Source organism: Atractosteus spatula, chromosome 10 (genome assembly GCF_055471065.1).
Source record: "Atractosteus spatula isolate fAtrSpa1 chromosome 10, fAtrSpa1.hap1, whole genome shotgun sequence".
Classification (NCBI taxonomy): Eukaryota; Metazoa; Chordata; class Actinopteri; order Semionotiformes; family Lepisosteidae; genus Atractosteus; species Atractosteus spatula.
This window is the reverse complement of record NC_142715.1, coordinates 2,911,133-2,931,498: the sequence shown is the minus strand read 5'-3', so window position 1 is coordinate 2,931,498 and position 20,366 is coordinate 2,911,133. Positions and strand designations below refer to the sequence as shown.

Here is a 20,366-nt window from a genome sequence, read left to right as displayed (position 1 = left end):
TGACAGTTTTATGTTATTCACAACATGGATTTCATGTTCATTAAGATGTGTGATTTGTATGTTGGTTGTATGAGAACAGTTTCATCAAAAGTCCTGTCAATTAACAGTGGAGAGCTGGAAACAAATTCTCCCGCCCTCCATTCGAAGATAAAACTCCATGAGTGAGTCTAATTTTCCTTACTGTTACTGATGTTCGTCATTATTGGATATTCCCAATGATATTGACTCGGGAGCTTTATTTTTATGTGTTGTAGCTCAACGTGCAAAACACCCGTATCCACTGCTAATACTGGCATGGTCAATGATTTTCAGGTATGCATGAACCACCTCTGTTATTTTAGTTTAAAGCCGACCACACTACACATTGCACTACAGAGGCTCTCGACTCTGTTCTTTCCATTAGCAGGTTTAGAAGCAAAATAATAATAATAATTACTGCCATTTTCCTGCCAGCAGGAAGTATTCCTCTGCATTTATAAGCAAGAATTAAATGTCAGCTTTCGCAAGTTGTACGAAATTCTTGAAAAATGTTGTTTAAGAAAAGAAGCAAGTAGACAGGAATAGTTCAGTCAATAGAAGATCTAGTTATTAACCTGAGGGTCCCTATTCAAGCGGCTGATTTTCTTTAAACTATTGTGAACATGGAAAGGTCTTTTGTCCCTTAGGTTTTTGAGTTGTACTATGAGTGTTTAAAATATTTTTTTAATGCTGTTTAGCACTTCTCTTCTCAAAGTTCAAAGGTGTTCTTGTCACTGTTCTCCATGTAGGTAATCTACATGAGAGCACATGTAACAGAATAGGACACACAGTGAGGAGCTCACACAGTTTTCAGGTTAGTGCAGAGTCCAGAGGGAGGCTTTGCTCGCTGAACAATCTCTCAAGAAATCCCTGGTGAGATTCAACAGGTGTCTTCTTGAACAGCCACAACAAGTCAGAAGACCATTTCTTGCTTTGACATGGAGATGCCGGGGATTGAATTTGGGACCTTATTCATACGAACCATGCGCTTTACCACTGAGTTACATCCACAACACAGCAACACAACTGCAGAACTGATTTTGGGAAGTGCAGAAGCCCTCTGCACACGAGCAATCAACCAGGAATGAAGAATGCCCGCAATTTCCTGCTTTAGCGTTTCCTTTACTACAGAGTAAATTTATGGAAATTAAGACATAAGCAGGAAAAAGGCATTATATTGATCACGTTAAAGCTTCCAGTCACTCTGCACTAATGAATCACTTATTTTTACATCCTGTTAGAATGTGGACAAATAACTATGGTGGAGCTGTGTAAGCAAACATTGAACAAGTTATTCCTTTACCATAAAGTCCAAATAAAGTAGCAGACTCTTAAACTTGAAGAGGCAAAAATGACGCCTTGTCACAGCTAATGTTAATTAAAATGACATCACAATAAAATATTTAGTGGAAATTTGAGTGAATAAAATTTGTTTCCATTTGGCGTCTTAGTCTACATATCTTTTAGGGTGAGAGAGAGGATTGTGAAATGTGGTTGGTGATCTTGGAAGTCTGTTCATGGTATAGTGGTGAGCCCAGCTGTCTCACAAGCAGGTTTGAATCCTAGCCAACGTGCCCTTGAACAAACCTTTTGAAACTAGCAATTGAGGTGAGAATCATCTTCTTAAACACTGAAACTCTTAATAAGGAAGAAGCAGAAGTGCTCTTATCAGGTCTCTGTACACAAAATGACAGCGCAATATTAGAAATCACTGTGATCTTAATTCATTCACACTTGTTCTCAGTGGTCCTTGCTTGCCAAATAACTTAGACTCTGAGGAAGAGTACTACAGAAACATCCCCAACACAACAAGTGAGTGCGTTGGTGGATCTTGTTGTTAATGCAAGAAGCTGTATTTTTCTCGCATCAATCATTATTATCCAGAACAATTGGTCGCATTTGTGATTATGTCACTTGTTTACTTCAGCAGTGTCAATACAAAACCCTCTGAATGAAGTAAAACACTAAAAACACAAAATCAAAGCGATGCCTGCATACAAGCAGTCCAATATGGCAATATGGACGTTGAAGTCTTTGAATATCAACTCTCTGTTGCAGTGCCTTTTCCCAGGAATAAAACTATTAAATTGGAGGAATGCATGTGTCACAGGATGTGGGTCCTTTAGGCAGTAACAGGCTGTAATTGATTAGGTTATGTTGATTTCCAGGATGGTGTCAATGTTGCTTCTCACTCAAGGGTGGCAACTGTAGTTCTAAGGAATACAGTCTAGCAGGAACAATCAGTAACAACAGTCATACTCAAGTTGTTCAGGAAGCAATTAGGTATCAATACTTGGAGGTGTGAGGAGTTGCTGAGCCAGTTTTATCCAGACCAAGGGAGGAGGAGGGAGAGCTGGAGAGTGAACAGGTGATAAGGGCCAATAACACATAGCTCGGCACTCCCACACCCCTCAAACACCACATTTTCCAGGGACTGTGGAAAACCCCCTGAGAGGGATTGGTTAAGGAGAGGAATAAAAACACCTGAGACAGAACAGAGGGGGCTCCATATTCCCACTGGACCCTGGAGACGACACAGGCAGCACAAGGAAGCTGCAGAGTGTGAGACCATGGAGGTATTTTGCATAGACTTCTAATACCTGAAGGCAAGGAAGTACTGGTTCAGTAACTGACGACCATGGGAGACATCGGCATTGGAACAGAGGTACTGTACAGATACTTTTAATGCCTGAAGGCAAAGAACAAGGAAACCAGTCCAGCTAGCTGATTCAAACTGAAAGGAATGTAATACAGCCCGCAGAGGATTTCTACTGTTACCTGGCTGTGGACTGGGGAAATAGGACTGGGTGATACCCCTCTCCTTCATATGGGCCATCAGAGACTACAGGTATTAAGAAGAATCGTTCGAGTGGCCTCTCTTCAGTACTTTACAGGAAAGATTGCTGTCCCTCCGGATTCATTATGACCCTGGGAAGGACCTTTTGCTGCTGTGAATACTGTTTTCGTTGTGTCTTTGGGTGATAGTGAATGTGAATGTAGTTAGAAAATAAAAGCCATTTATACAATACAAATGATTGTCGCTGGTCTGTGTGTGCATTGGTGATTCTGGAAGATAAACAGAACCTGTGGCAATGTAGAGGGGCCCTTGCACCCCGTTTGTATTGCTAGGTGGCGTAGTCATACACGAGGCAGGAACATTCCTCGCCCAAGGGTTCACCTTACTGTGACAGTTATTAAATCTTTGCGTATAGCGCTCCATCAGAAATACTTTGTCCCTGGTCAAAAGAGACATCTGTGTTCAGTAAGCACTGAGCCTGCTCTCAGAGTAAGTTTCATAGCAGCCCCGACACTGAGAATCAAAGAGAAATGGCTCTTATCTGGAATTTTTCATGTCCAATACTTTTGACATCTCCCAAGAGTTCTTTTGTGACACTATTTCTTATTTTTTTATTTCTGTACTCTTTGATATAAAAAACAAGAAATCGTGCAAGGGAAAATTTATTTTTTTTCATAGAGAAAACGTGCACCAGGAAATGTTGTGTTGAAAAGAAATGATTTAACATGATACGTGACCTAATTTACAAGAGTGAATGCTCACCCAGCAAAGTCTGCTTTACAACTACAAGAGAGAAGTTGGAGAGTCTGGTGGATGTGATAATTTCACGGTGTTGTGGAAGAAAACAGTCTTTCTTTGAATTCTAAATCGATCTGAATTTCAGTGGGACACATTAACAATTTTGTCTGATTTAAAGAGATGATATTTTAAAACTCATAAAAATTTAGGACACACGTTTCTCACTTTGAAATTTTAGATGGAGTGGTGTATTACTAGTAGCAGCACTGAGCTTACTATGGTGCAATTCAGGTTATGTGATATGCCAGAGGTTTAATAGATAACGCGCCTGACTTGGGTTCAAACAATTCTAGGTTCGACTTCTACCTGGCTCGTGTAAATTTTAATCAGGCTCCTCAGTAATAGATGTCCGTTATGTAAATGAACTGCACCTGAAAGCAAATGTTGGGTCTGTACCCTTTTTTTTTCCTGCATGAAATAACAAATCGTTACAAAAAGCACCAGCTAATGTCCAATAGGGTTAGCCATTTCAAATTACATTTACAGGCTTCAGACACTTTTTAATAAAACCAAAGTGTCCCGAAACTCCCTAACTTTCAGATTTGCTTGAACCTGTAATACAAAAATGATCTCTTTCCTCCAGGATTCCATTCTCTGATGCAGCTGTCTCTAAAGTCGGACGTGATGTTTAGCAGATGTGAACTGTGCCTATTCTCTTGTCGTGTTCAAGGGTATTCGCTGCATGAGCTCCTCACTGCGTGTCCTGTACTGCTCTATTTTGTTTAGATTATCTATGTGGTGTACAGATAAAACTCAACTGCATGGTGAGAATTCCAGGTTTGGCACAAGCAGAACCTGAAAAGCTAATAGCTGACCCCGACGTGATTTAAACACGTAGCTTTCTGATGTGGAGTCAGACGTGCCAGCGTTGCACCATGATGGCCCACCAAAAATCTACTTTTAATCCCCCAAAAATCAGCTTTGTGAAAACTTTTCCTGCACTTTCCCTTTGAGGAGTGCCACTCTTCCAAAGAGAGTCTCTTCTTCCCAGGCCACATTTTATTCTTCCTGCGCAGCTCTCAAACAGAGAGTGACACATCTCCTCTAATGTTTTCACTACATCTACAGATCTGAATGCCTACAGCCCTGATATTCCATATCCTGGATTCCTAAATATGAGGATATTTACCACCACCTCATGAACATTTTTACCTCTCCCAGGGGGAGCACAAGTAACAGAGAATCCTCTCTTCATTTCACAAAAAACACAAAACCCTCTTTAACAGTCCAGAAAGAAAACCGAGCTGCTCCAGGTGAGGCTTAAACACAAGCTTGGCATGACTCCATTGAGTATGTCTTTTTACATGGCATGAACCAGGAAGAAGATTGGAAGTCAAGAAGTAATGGTGTTGTTCTCGATAACAGATCCAGGAACACTGAGAACACTGACTCTAAATCCAAAAGTCAAGTTTTCAAAGTATATCGGAGTCAACTGATACTGATCAGGTTCTGCTGCTGCTGAACCTGCAGCCTTCACCACAAAGTCTAATTCCCCAAGCCTGCTGACCTTAAATGTCCATCCCGTCTTGTCAAAACTCGTATTTTCACAGGGTACCCATCCGAAATTGCAGTATAGAATGAAAAAATTCCAGAAGATCTCAGCCGCTGTTGGTTTTTTCCTTTAAAAAAATGAATCTCTGGAAATACACTGAGTGTATTGATCTCACTGAGACCGAGAAGTGTCAAGCTGTATTTGAATCTTTGTGGCTCGGTTGTTAACCAAAAGGGTGGGTGGTTGTTTGAGCCCTCCCAGGGACTCTGTGAGCCTTTTAATGTACACACCCTCCTCGCTTCATTTCTCCATGACCGGTCCTGTACTGCATTCGAATACAGAGCTTGTAGGGGGAAGTAAGCTCGCAAATATTGCTCACTGTGTATATAATGAAGAAGCAGAGCTAGTTTCTCCTCTGCATGTTGCAGAGCCTTACGAAACTTGTACCAACAGCTGGGGTTTGATCCCTGCACGGGCTATTAGTTGAAAGACCATTGTCAATGACGTGTAAAAGATTTATCCAGCTGGCTTTTATGCTTCACACTAAATTTCGATCTTGAAACCAAAATTATTAGAAATATTGAACACAACCGTTGTTCCCCAAGAAGGAAAGCTGTTTTACACTGACGTCACTTCTTTTTATTTAATCCAGATTGTGAAGACAACTCCACCCTATCAAAGGAAAATGTTACAAAAAAGGTGGAAAGCACGCTCTGATTCCATCTGTATATTTGATTCCCGGTATCCATTCAAGGCTGCTTAGTGCTTCGCAAGCAAATCATTTCAGGAAGAAACTCAGTTTAGTGATCTACTGGTTTATTTTCAGTCATTGAATTTGATCTTTGTACTCTCTTTACATTCTCATCTAAAATATTTCAAAATTACTGTTCAGATTTATTGGAAAACTTCACAAGCATTATTAGGTCAGGACTGTACAATTGAATTTTAATATCTTGGTATATTTACCTTTTTTTTAATATAGATGTAACCATAAATGTTGTTAAGTAAATTGTACTTTTGTCGTATTTTTAAAAACATTTTAGCTGAGGACGGACAGGGACTATTATACCTTGTGATACATGCAAGACATCTTTAAAAGTAAATGTAATTACAATAAAATTGGCAATTAAAAGAATTTTTATGACATTATCCCTTGATACCGATGATCAGTTGAAGGATTTGAGGAAACAAAGAAGCAGCAGCAATAGGAGATGATTTTGGTTTTGAACAGATGTTTACACATCAATAATCCATTCATCCTCAAAAAAAGAAAAGAGGCATGTTTTGAGTCTCATAATGATCTTCGTCTGGATCCACAAGAAATGTGTAAATGTGATTGTTTCTGTAGTAGCTTAGATGTAGTTGTAACTTCCATCAAAGAGAGATTTCATCAGCTGCATGCAATCAAAACTTTCAACTTTTTGTATGGTATTGGAAAAATTGGAAAAAATAAATATTGGAAATATTTAAAAAAAAACAGTTTTCTAAAGAACATCTCATTAAGTACTGCCAGGATCTACATTTAGCGTTCGATACTGATAAAATTGCTTTATGTATTGACAGCTAAATAAATCCTAAAACATCCCCTGTAAAGTACTAAAGAGCATACAAAATGATCAAACATTTAAAAAAACATACGGTAAAACTCGATAAAGGGCAAGTAAAATACTTAGTTTTATTTGAAGGACACAAAAACTAATACTACGGGGGGATCACAATAGATTCAAGGAACACAACCGTCCGCGTATGGGCTGGAATCCTACACCTTCAATTAAAAAGACTTTCTTTACAAACAGAATATAATCTGGTAAACTCTCTTCACAGAGATTTTGGAAATAAATTTGGAAATAAAACTATTTCTAACTTTCTGACTAATTTCTAACATCGATAGACAATTTATTAAATTTTGTAAAATCACAATTACAAACATTTTGGCTTAAACTGTTGATATACATTCTCTAATGAAGACAAACATTAATGTCTTCCTGTGTGTGCACCCACTTCTCAAAAAGTGAAGATCACTTTATTAGCCAAATACAATTTGCATTAGAAAAGTATTTTTCGCATACCCCAGCTTGCTCTCCATGAGATACACAGACAGTGAAAAAGCTTGGGGTTAGAGCACAGGATCACCCACTGTACAGCACCCCCAGAGCAGCTGGTGTTAAGGGCATTGGTCAAGAGCCCAGGAGAGTAGGATTCCTTTACCAGATGCAGGATATGAACCAGCAACCTTTTAACTAGAGGGGCATTAACCTTACATGAAAGTTTTACATTGTAAATTATGTACGTTATTAAGTCCAGTAAGTAAATTTACAGTGAGGTTTATGTTCGGCTGCAGAAGCACCGCCCTCAGTTGCTTTGAAGCCGCGGCAGTGCTGGAGTGACGTCATCATACTGCGCGACACTGCAGATATTTCACCCACATGGCGGTGATTGAATCAGTTGCTTTAGCTAAATGATAAGAAACTTATTCTGTTTTTAAAATAACTTTTCAAGTTCTGATATCGCACACGACTTGTCGGCAGTGTTCATGCTTGAACAGATCACAGGCCTGAATACAGGATCTGTGAAGAACAAAAATACAGAAGAAAGTTCTTGTGTTTAAACTCCGCAGCCTTTGTTTCTCACCGACTCTAAAGAAGGATGGCGGCGGCGTCCTTGTTAAATCTACAAACCAAGCTTCATTCTTTCATGGATATTTTACTCAAATCGATCGTATATGAAGTGGCAGACGTTTTCCGAAACAGGATGTCTGACTCTGAGGACGAGTTTGAAGACAAGCTCCGCAGCGTCTCCCAGATTCTGGTGAGACGGGCCGCGTTTAAAATCACACAGTGTGTGGAGGACAGTGTCGAGAGTGAAATGGCGCAGCTGAAGAAGGAAAACGAGAGCCTGAAGTGGAGATTGCAGCTGTGGGAGAAGGAGTCGGGAGCAGGAGATCGGAGACAGACACATCATGTTGGACACAAGCTTCCCCGTGAAGTCACTGCAGGAATAAAAGAAGAAATGGTCACGAAAGTGCAGCTGTCAGGTCAGTGGGGTGACTTGTATGAAGTCAGTGTGTGTGTGTTTAAAAACGGTGTCTTTAACTTCCTCACTGTTCAGAATATAGTGAATAGATGCAGAGTGAAGTGGGAAAGACTTGTGTGATTTAGCAACGGGATTCTTTACTGAAAACTGAACTGTTGTTGTCTGGTTATGGTGCTAAAAACAATTTGTTCACATTCACCAGTTCTTTCGCTAAATCAGTGTATAATCCGACGTCATTAGAAAAATATAAATATTGTATTTGTACTATAAGTATTGTGTTATATCTTTAGATTTTATATTTGTTTATTATTTAAATATTCCAGTCCACCAGGGTCTGTCTGTACTAACTCCTTTGGAATATTAAGTCACTCAGTGTTTCTGTATTAACCCCTTTCTCTCAGTGTAGTGTTAATGTACTGTATTGTCCAGTCAGTGTGTCTGTATTAACCCCTCTTTCTCAGTGCTTTGTTAATGTACTGCAGTGTCCAGTTATTGTGTCTGAATTAAGCCCTTATTCTGCTCATCCCCTCATCTGTATTTCAGTAACAGGACTGAGAACACGTTGTTTAGACTTACTCTATATCATTCAGAAACTGGAGTAAAAAAATGATGAGCTACTGTATTTACATCATTGTTATCTTTGGTATCTTGCTTATTTAGTGTTTTTTATCTTTGGAACATTGTCCTTATTTTTAACATAATCTTGGCCAAATGTGTTTCCAGGGATTTAAGTTTAAAAAAAGCAATTAAAATCTGGAAATATAGGTAAAATTGTAAACAGGATAAAAGTGGTCAATCAGTCGACAGATATTTGCATTCTTATGTTTTCTAGTGGTTAGGGGTTTGAGGTGCAGGTTCAAGTGAATATTGGATTGTCTCTGGTGAGGTGCAGTATATTGGGGTGTTTTAAGTTTGGGGATTCTGCTGTATTGATTGATCTTGGAGGAGAAGGAGTGTCCTGGATTTGGAAGGAATTGAAAGGACAAACTCTGTTCCCAGGGTTTTTCTCTTGGTGTGTTTGTGCTGCACTGTCTGGCCAGTGTTGTCTGCTCTCACTGTTGAGTTAAGTACCAGCACTGCAATGTGCACTGTTTTCTTCCTGACCTCTTTGGATTAAGTACACAGCAGAATGTGTATGAGTCTTCTAGAGAGACAGTCATTTCCTCTCAGTTGAATTCACTGCTCTGCACAGTAAAGGGTCAGGGTAGATCTGGAGCCTATCCCAGCATGCAAGTGGCACAGTGTGGGATACACCATGGACAGGATACCAGTTCATCACAGAATATCGTTGACAACCTGTTACAAATGGAAGGTCTGAAAATGCCTGAAATGGCCCAGAGAGTAAATCAAGAATTAAATTAAATGACTCTATCCCCCATATAACTGAGCAATAATTAGATTGAGAAGCACTTGAGTTCTTTGTGCTCTGACACAGAAAAGAGTCAGAAGTAAGACACACTGGGCTAACAAATATTTATTAACAATGACAAAACACACACTAAACTACACACACAATAAACATACAACATGCAAGTTATGCAATTTATAAATAAGGTGCCCCAGAGGCCCACTTCCTGTCTACCCAGAAAAACCTGACTGTTGCAAAGTATTCAACTCTTAAATATCTTAAAGATCAGCTGCCTTCTAAACTAAAGACACTGTTACCTGCAGTTAAATCTCACTTCTTCTCTTAACCCTTATGTTACCAGATTAATGGCAATTTATCTCCCTATTCTCAAAATCCACCCACTAATCAGGAGGTGTTTCAACCAAGGGATTCTTTAAACTGGACAGCAGTCAGAGATCTCTAAAAATTACAGAACAACAGGCTATATTAAAAAGGTTCAAATACTTGATGATATGGATGATCTGGAACAAGGAGCTCTCACCTTCATGTTGTCTTTTCTCCTCTGTTCTTATCTCTGTCCTTTTCTTTTAGGCTGTGTTCCTGGACTGCTCCTGGACTGCTGACTAACCCTTAATCCTTTTTCCAGAATTTAATTAACTAATGTTAACTAAGGTAAACTTGACAATTGCTTTAATCAGTGAGTCTGGGGCTTTCACATCCAAGCAAACATCCCCTTTGCTCTGAAACTTGAAATGTTGACAATAGCGAGGAGTTACCCATTATATCTAGATTAACTTCATAATATTTTTTATAAAATTTGATACTTGTGTTTTTTTTTTAGAATCTATGCTCTCTGCTTTCTAAAGAATCAGGTTCAGTTAATTTGTGTGTTTGGGTTTTTGCTTTTGTTGGGGGCCTTGCCCTTTTATTGTCGTGCCAAGACTGGGTCCGACCTGCATCCTGCGGTTGCCAGGGGCAACACAAACATTCTCACATTCTCACCCTGCCATTCAAACAGATTGGGACACCTTTCTCTCAAACTGCCAGTTTTTCAGTAAGAATCTCAATCAATTTAATCAAACTCCTTATTGCCCCTTCCAAACCCTCACTGTACTGGTTTAATTCTGCTGCCTCCTCCCACTGTGTTACTTTTTTCCATCTGTAAAGCGCTTTGAGAAGTCCCTTTTAAAGGGGCTATATAAAATAACGTTTTCTATATAGTATTATGATTCAATCCGCTGTTGTTGTTAATGAGTGTCTTGCACTCGTGTTAGCATTATATAACCACTGGTTATCTCTGTGCCTTTTTGCCTTTTTCCCCCTCTTTGGTTTATTTTCTGAATCACCAGCTCGCCTCTTTCTGATTCAGCTGGGAGCCTCTCTGTAATTAAACAGTTCTGTATCAGACTGTTTCCCTCTGAATTCACTGTCTAAGCCATTCACAGCTTCTAGAGTTCAACCTTAAACATCACTCTGAGGACTGTGCTTGGGCCTTCAACCAATCACCATGCTATTTTCACATTTAAACCTTGATGTGGTTATTAAGAGACTTTGCTGGTCGATGCTGATTGTTGCTGCCAATAGAGGTATATGAAACCAACAAATGTAATGTGTGTTTAGAAAAGTTGTTTATTCTGAGTGTTATTTTTCTGTGTACTTGTTTGCAGTGTTAATTTAGTCTCCAGTTTTTGATTTAGTCTTAGTCAAGTCAACGAAAGTGTCTGTTAGTCATAGCCACCTTCTAGTCATCCATTTTTAATTTAGTCCAGTCAACCCAATCTTCACTATGATTAGTCTTAATTAAATTAATTAAACTGATTAAAACTAAATTAGTTTTAATCACATTTTTTTAAATTTATTTGTATAATAAAATGTATAAAGGTATAATAAATACTAAATTGTAATAAATAATAAAATGTATGTCTAAGAAAATATTTAACACATTTTATAAGATTTTGTCAAAAAGCACAAGTTTTTGTTGCTTAGTCTAAAGAGTATTGATCCACAGAAATGTCAAATATCAATACAATAAGTAATTTATTTTTGATTAGTAATAAATAATCTCATAGAGGGGACATCATATGAATCTTTCCTAATAAAAAGATCTATTTATAACATCTATTATTAACAACTGTTAATAACAACTGTTAATAATTCTGTATTTTTCTATAAGTTGTGTTGAAATTGTTTTCAAAGGAAGTTTTTTCAAAGTTTCAAAGCAACATTTGTTTCAGTTTATTCAGTAGAGGCTTCCACCAGTACTCAATTTGTAATAACTATAGGGTAATTACTGAATGAGTTACTTAAAATATTACCACAGAACAGGAAAAGTAATATACATATTCTTTATCTCACTGATATTATTAATAACTGGGTCTTTTGATGCCATAATAATTCAGTTGAAAACCTACCACAGTCTGAATGGTGTAAGTGTTAATCATGTTGTGCTAGTATTATGATAACATAAGTATTATGTTAAGTATAAGTATTATGACAGGCCTGTGTTTCAGTCTATCACAGTGCTCTTTACCATGCTAGGCAAACAATTTTTAAAATAAAAAATAAGATAAAATGATGTGTTCCTGCCTAACTTAAACATTGCATGACTTTAAAAGCTACAAAAAACTGGGTTTAGATAAAAAAACACTTTGTATGTTCAAACAATGGGTGATTTTTCTTTATGATCAGCTTAGAAAATTTGTGTATGCTGTAGGGTTTTTACTTCTTAACTAAACATTTACGAAACTTGAATTTCATAAATGCAACACACGTTTCGTACAGAAAAAATCAAGTTCTCCTCTCTTCCTGTGGTGTGAAGCAGATCATCAGGTCTTTTTTTTTCAAATCAAAGGCTGGGAAAATAGAGCACCGCCCTCTGCACGCTCTCAGAGAGGGGGGCAGTACCAAAAGAGAGAAGAGGTGCGGGGCTCAGCAGTACAGAATGAGCGTTCTATAGCGCAAAGTGCCAATGGCTTCTGCATATATAACTTAGTGTTTACAATTAAACAATGTAAATTTTCTTTGACTTCTAAGTCCCTAATCATTAATCACAGATTTGTCACCATTTACATTTATTTTTGTAGAAGGTTATTGTACTTCCTGATGAATGAATAATAATAATAAACTTTATTTTATATAGCGCCTTTAAAGGTGGGTTCTCAAAGTGCTTTACAGAATGACAACAACAATAAATAAAAAGAATACACAAGATACAACACAATTACAATATACAGAGGAGACCGTGGATGGTGCTACTAAGAAAAGTAGAGGGGTGAAGAATGGAAAAGTTAAGTAAAGGCTTTTCTAAAAAATTTGAAGGAGTTTAGAGAAGGTGACTCTCTGATATACTTGGGGAGAGAGTTCCAGAGCTTGGGGGCATAACAGGAGAAGGCCCTGTCACCCACATAATGTAGACAGGCTTGGGGGACAGTAAGGAGTCCAGAGTTAGTAGAGCGAAGGTTGCGAGGTGGGGAGTAGGGCGATAATAGTTCAGACAGGTACTGAGGTGCCAAGCCATGCAGAGCCTTATAGGTGAGCATAAGGATTTTAAAGTCTTCACAGAATTTGACCGGAAGCCAGTGCAAGGACTCCAGGATAAGAGTAATGTGATCATTTAAACTAGACCGGGTCAGGATTCTGGCTGCAGAATTTTGGACATACTGCAGTTTGTTCAAAGTAGATTTAGATACCCCAGCGCGTAGAGCATTACAGTAGTCAATTCGAGAGAACACAAATGTGTCGATCAGCTTTTCAGCCACAGTTAATGATAGCATAGGGCGTAATCTAGCGATTTTTCTGAGGTGAAAAAATATTTTTTGCCAATATGCTGCACATGTGGGTCGAATGTTAAACCAGAATCGAATATAACCCCAAGGTTTTTCAATTTCTCAAGTATAGATTCATCTACAGATAGGGTTACAGGACTGGCTTTATGAAATTGAATTGAATGATTGATCAATGTTAACTGTTTATAAAAATCAAATGTCTTACCTAAGGAATAGGATAGGACAGTTGTTAGCATGCTTTTTGTATGTTTTTTCAGTAGCTGTGTAAACATCCAGTCTGTTAACTTCATCATCTTCCTCTGCAGTCTATAACATCCATCCATTCACCGAACCGAATTATCCCATTCAGGGTTTTGGGAAGAGCTGGAGCCTAGCAACGGCAAGCAGCGAGCGCAAGGCAGGGTACACCCTGAATGGTGTGCTAATCCATCGCAGGACAAGAACAATTAAATTATACATGCGGACACAGTAAAGGCCAAGGGGGGAAATTGGGCCCGGACACTGGGGTAACTCCTTACTCTTCTCGAGAAATGCCTGGGGATCTTTAATGACCACTGAGAGTCAGGACCTCGGTTTAACGTCTCATCCGAAAGACGGCGCCCACTACATTATAGTGTCCCTGCCATTATACCGGGGCATTAGGACCCACACAGACTGCAGGGTGGGTACCCCCCGCTTGTCCCATTAACACCACTCCCAGCAGCATCCATAGCTTCCCAGTAGGTCTCTCATCCATACTGACCAGGCTCAAACCTGTTCAGCTTCAGTGGGTAGCCAGTTGAGAGCTGGAGGGTGACATGGCCGATGGTGCAGTCTATAACATCTCCTGTCAATTTGTCAAAAGTATGCCTAACCCTTTTAGAAAGTGTTCTTGTTATCATTGCATTCTTCAACTTTCCCAAAATTATCTTTTTCCTATGTACATCTCTAGTTTTGCGTCATGCAATAACTAGGCCTATACTTAAATCCTCAAAAACTGCTTGTATTAATTTGTTAAATATCATATGTAAATACCAGCCATGTAGCACTCTGCATTGTGGAATATCACACTGATTCCTTTTCTTTTAAAGGGAACTAGAGAAACTAAGAGGGTTTTTTTTCTAGAATAAATAAATGCACATCCTGTTCACTGGGGTAATTAAATCCTCACTGAGCAATCTCCAATATGTTCAGAATTTGGCAGCCAGAATCCTGACCGGGTTGCTAGCAAGCAATCAGATTACGCCTGTCTTCGAGTCCTTCCACTGGCTTCCTATCAGGTTTCGAGTCAACTTCAATATCCTCATCCTCATTCAGTACCTATCTGGTTTATCTATCTACTTCCCACCTTACAACCTTTGTTCATCTGACTCTGGTGTTCAGGATAATCTACATTCTGTGGGTGATGGGGCCTTCTTTAGCTGCACCCCAGAGCTCTAAATTTGTATCCCTAGTGATATCTGAGTCACCTACCCTGAGCGCATTTAAATTTAATTTCAAAACGTTTCTTTTCAGTAAGGCTTTTATTTAGTGTCTGTATCGTCTTCATTTTCTAATTACAGTGGCACTTCTAACTGCTTGTCTTTCTTATATATGCTTATACCTTATATGTGCTTTGTAATTTGTGGTCCTTATAACTCTTTTTACACCTACTGTATTGCTTTAAGATGCTAATTTTAAAGGCGTTATATTAAATAATCAAAACTTTTTTATAGTGAAACATGATCAGGTTTTCCCTGGTTCAGAAAAAAGATCTAAAGTATACTTTGCTAAATGGCTTTGTATACTAATCTGATCAATCTAACTACCTTTATCCTGTGCTTTCTCTATCCTGCTAGATTTATAATTATTCTGAAAATCTCCTTCTTGGAATAAGTCATTTCTAAATACCTGATTTCACTGCTAACATCTTGCACTAACTCAGTGACAAAATTTACACTGAACACAACCTGACAGCTGCCGAGTCCTAAGTTTACCCTGCTACCAGCATTGAATTAGAAATATTTAGATTTCTATATTTATGTCTTTATTTATTGGTTCCATTAGTGACAAAGGCTAAATTACTTTCTTGGAAAAATGTCTCTTTGTTGCTTGGAAAAACATTTTATGTGTTGCAAAAACACCTGACTTGCTTTAACAAAATCTGTTTATAAATTCTTTACCATGGCAATCTACCTGAATGCCCAGCTGATTTAGAAGCCTTTCATGAAACCATGTTTGCTATTAATTCATACAAGGCTTTCTGACCAAATTGCTCTGTTTGTCATATGAGCTGATTTTCTTGCTTTCTATCCTATCAAACCTTCATACTCTTCATACTGCCAGAAATGCACCTGATTATTCAAGCTCTCTGCCAAATCTATTTTATGTTTTCATGTTCTTTTGTAACACACACCTTTCTGTGATTTTTTTTGTTTACCTAAGCTTTTGCAAGTGTTCCTGCATCCCTCTTCTGACTGTGTGGTCATGTTTGTTTTTCTGTTTGCTTATTTCAAAGTAACACCTACTCCATTTATAAACTTTTTGTTCATTTTCATTTTTATATTTTTACATTTATTTACATCTCTTACACTAACATTTTACATTTTCATTTGCCTCAATTTTTTAGACTGAATTTTAGTTTCAGCCTTAAAAAGCTCAAGGTTTCTCTATCTTTTGTCTCTTGTCCTTCAGAGCTCTTTAATTGTGAAGTTCCCAGCATTTATATATTACTCTATGCACATTTTAAACGGTCATTACTGATCACCTAATTATTGCACTATTCATCCTTTCCTGAATGTGTATGACAAGCAGAGCTAGTGCTGTCTCTGGTGCAATCTTTTGCAGCTGAAATTCCACTGTTGAAACCACATGCGTCAAACTCGCGGCCCACGGGCCACATTCAGCCCGCAAGCCACTTTAATCCGGCCCTTGCAAGACTTTTCCCAGTCTATTGTATGAGTTCCGCGACAGCAGGAACTCCAGTTCCCATGAGCCCTTAGCATAGCCCTTGGCTACGTTTACACAGATATCACTGTGAATCTAGTAGTAGAAAAAACACTATCATCTTGCTAGTAACGCATAACTGTGGTGAAGGCAAGTTTTATCATGGCTGAAGAAATGGCTAAATCAGAGAGACCATTCTGTCAGGGCGATTTTCTAAAGTGGTGCCTATTAAAAGTCAATGAAGTAGTGTGTCCAGAGACAGGGTCTGCTCTTGCAAACATCAGTCTCACTAGAAATACAGTGGCTACTCGAGTGGACGAGATTGCTAACGATCTACAAGAGCAGCTTTCAGAGAAAGCAATCGAATTTATTGCGTATTCACTTGCCGTTCATTGCCGTTCAGGATTTTATGCCAAGATTAGACTTTCTTGCATCAGAGAAAAGAGCTCAGGTTTCTGGCTTGGCAAAGCACCAGTAGGCTAACAGTTTGTGATGTAGACCTATGCTTATTTGTGTTTTTTATTTATTTCAATTTATTTTGTGCAATATAGTTACATTTCCAAAAATGACCTAAAAAGTTTGATCTTATTTTTATCTTGAATACATTTTCTTTTATGAAATGCTCAGTCATATTCTTAAATAGAGGAATACTGCAAAAAGAGCAATATTTTGTTTTGTATAGGCTACGTTCACTTGCATATAGCTTTCAAAACTCAAAAGCTCCAAAGTCATGTAACTGATTTTTCGCCCTGTTTAGTTGTTTAAACGCAAGGATCACATGCACTGCCACATTAACAGGAATGTGTAGTTTTAAATTCAGTTTGAATTTGAACTGTACATACTGTCTTCGTATTTGACCAGGGCTTTAGAGAGAGGAAGCGCCCAAAATTTTTGGTGTAGTCATCTCCGCTTTAAAGGTACCCTACGCATTGAAGAATTTTGACCTTTAATTTTTGCAAGGATATTTTTACTCTGCTATATGATGTTGGTGCTACAAAATTTTTTCTTTGTTAGCTAAATACCCAGCCACCTACACAAACTGATTCTTTTGAATTTTTCTACTTGCTGTTACATGCTGTGAAATGTACAGTACACAAAAAAGCATTTTACAGAGTCACTAACATTTTGAAAATAAAATCTGAACAAAAATAACATTTCTGACAGAGCACCATTATGAAGCTGAAATGCAGTACATATAGCGTGTTCAACATACTCTCAGATTTTAAAAGTGTAGCTTATTTCTTACACGATAATCTCTATCCAAGACAAGAAATTGTAATTTCTATATATCCAAGCTGTAGAACAGTTTAATCCTGCTTAGTTTACTAGTTAATTTGATTTCTAGCTACAATGTAAAAAAGAGATATCCTAATGCAAGCATCTGGGTGCTGCAGCTCAGAAGGTGCTTCAGATTTATTGTAGATTTCAACTCATAATGTGGCTGAGTTCTGTTTATCTTCAGTAATGTTGTACTGTTTTTCCTGGTTTGATTATTAATGAAATACTTTCTGAATCCAGATCTTTTTCTTCCAGCTGAAAGCATGGAGAACTACAAGCATGTCTTTCTTCTCTACAGCTTTTATTTTTCTTTAATCTGATGAGCCTAGTGTATACATCTCATTGTAACAGACAGTAAGAATTCATGACATGAGGTGTTGAAAAGACCATCCACAAATGGGAGACCGCTGGAAAATAGAAGAAGATGAAAAATGGCTCATCCTGATAATTACATAATTGCGACCGCACAGTCCACATACAGCGTCAGACTTAGGATTCTACCTGTTAAGGCCAGCCTGCTATTTGTCAGACAAAGTAGATACACAGATGGTGTTGTGAAATTAATTTCTTATATGAGTTTTACTCCAATAGGTCATTTTGTCTCATCTAAGTGCCCTGAAACAGAAATGCAGAGCAATCAAGTCTTTGTCATTATCATTGTGGATTATTTTTATGTTATATTTTCTGTAACTAAAATGCGAAATGGGTTGCTGACAAAACATTATGTCATAAGTTTTGTCGACTAAATTAACACTGTTGACTAAATGTGTGCTATGAAAAGATAAAGTGAACATTGCAGTGTTTTAGTTTTCTGTGGTGGTCTGTCTAGATGCTAAAAATCCTTATATCTTTAAGTTTGTTTTCTTGTATCTCCATGGTGTTATTTGCTTTTTAAATTCTACTCAGCCCATGTTAGAGGTCTTGTCCTTTTTTCCTGTATTTTCAGGGTCGGAGGCCAGTGCTCTCCCTGATGCTGGGGAAAGGGCTCCTCTTGAACAGCAGCACAGGGAGGAGGAGTGGGGCTCCAGTTTGATGCAGGAGACAGAGCTCACTGCTGCAGAAGGGAAAGAGACACTCAGTGAGCAGCACAGAGAGAGCAGACAGAGTGTCGAGGATCTGAATTCTGTGCCCATGTTGAAGACAGAGGCTGACAGCCTGACACCTGGGTTCCTAGTATCTGATGATTTTACAAAGAAGATTATTAATCCGGGCACAAACAATATTACACAAGGTTGTAATGAAATAGACTGTGTCTCTGTACAAGAGTTCAAAGAAGAACCAGGTGATTTCAATCTTACAGAGCAGGACATGGAGCCTCAGTTGATTAACTCTGCAGAGCAGCAGACTGATGTACCTGGTGAAGAGAACAGTGCTGAGTTACAGCACACAGACAAGAGGCAGTACAAAGAAGAACAACAGGAACTGCAACAGGACTTTATAGCAATTAGGCCTTGTTCTGTTAAAGTAGAAGGACTGTCATTGCAGAAATGTTTTACACAGTCATATGATCCCTTAGAATCTGAGCAAGCCCATTCCATGGAGAATTTGCAAATTAACAAACTGCCATTACAGCACAGACAGGAACAGTGTTTCTGTCAGTCTCAGATTCCAAAAACCAACAAGCCACTTCACACAGGAGAGAGGCCATTTAGCTGCAGTCAGTGTGGGAAGAGTTTTAGTCTCTTACACCATTTAAAAAGACACCAGCGCATTCACACAGGAGAGAGACCCTTCAGCTGCAGTCAGTGTGGGAAGAGTTTTAGTAACTCGCAGTACTTAAAAAGACACCAGCGCATTCACACAGGAGAGAGACCATTTAGCTGTAGTCAGTGTGGGAAGAGTTTTAGTGACTCAAGTACCTTAAGAACTCACCAGCGCACTCACACAGGAGAGAGACCGTTCTGCTGCAATAAGTGTGGGAGGAGTTTTATTGACTTAAGTACCTTAAGAAATCACCAGCGCACTCACACAGAAGAGAGACCGTTCAGCTGCAGTCAGTGTGGGAAGAGTTTTAGAGGTTTAAGTACCTTAAGAGCCCACCAGAGCATTCACACGGGAGAGAAACCATTCAGCTGCAGTCAGTGTGGGAAGAATTTTAGACGCTTAAGTACCTTGATAGCCCACCATCGTATTCACACAGGAGAGAGACCATTCAGCTGTAGTCAGTGTGGGAAGAGCTTTAGATGGCTAAGTACCTTAAGAGCTCACCAGCGCATTAACACAAGGGAGACACCACTCACCTGCAGTCAGTGAGGGAAGTGTGTTGTCCAGTCAGGTGACTTAAAAACACCAATTTAGTCACCAGTTTTTGATTTAATCATAGTCTTAGTCAAGTCAACTAAAATGTCTATTGGTTCAAGTAGGTAGCTGAGTCAGCATGTAACACCTGCAAAATGCTTCACAGCCAAAACATTGTGTTTCCTTTCTTCTCTTTTCAGCACAGGATAAACCTTTATTTGTTCCTTAAATGTTTATTAGTCATAGTCACGTTGTAGTCACCCACTTTTGATTTAGTCTAGTCAACTAAATTTTGACTATAATTACTCTTTCTTATGGTTGACTAAAACTGAATTAGTTCTAGTCATGCAGTTAAATTTAGGTGTATAATCAAATGAATAAAGGTTTTAGTTTTATTCAGTCTAGATTGAATTATTTCTTTAGTTTATTTCTTTATAGTCCTGAAATGTTATGTTTATCCCTGTTTAATTTACAATTAAGACTGTTCTCATTGGAAAGGCTTTTAATTGTGTAACAGTTTTAACTTACCATGTAAAGCAGGAAATGTGTATAAAACCGGTTAGGATCCTTAGTTGTCACTATAAGAAAAAAAAAATCAAACATCTAATTCAATTCTACTAAAAGCTCAAAGTGTTTGTTGTACAATCTAAAGTGTGTTTATCCCTTAAGAGGATA

At 38.4% G+C, this 20,366-nt stretch overlaps 1 protein-coding gene across 1 annotated transcript; it reads left to right on the top strand.

The window, feature by feature from the left end:
* Positions 1-7,751: 7,751 nt before the first annotated feature.
* LOC148824505 (uncharacterized) lies at positions 7,752-19,706 on the top strand. The gene is made up of 2 exons (XM_088926158.1): positions 7,752-8,139; positions 18,400-19,706. The coding sequence occupies exons 1-2, from the start codon at positions 7,752-7,754 to the stop codon at positions 19,704-19,706; spliced, it is 1,695 nt and encodes a 564-aa protein (XP_088782284.1).
* The last annotated feature ends 660 nt before the right edge of the window (positions 19,707-20,366 follow it).

Coding starts and splice junctions, on each gene's coding strand:
- LOC148824505 (XM_088926158.1), top strand. CDS start 7,752: ATGGCGGCGGCGTCCTTGTTAAATCTACAAACCAAGCTTCATTCTTTC. Junction 8,140..18,399: donor CACGAAAGTGCAGCTGTCAG/GTCAGTGGGGTG, acceptor CTGTATTTTCAG/GGTCGGAGGCCAGTGCTCTC.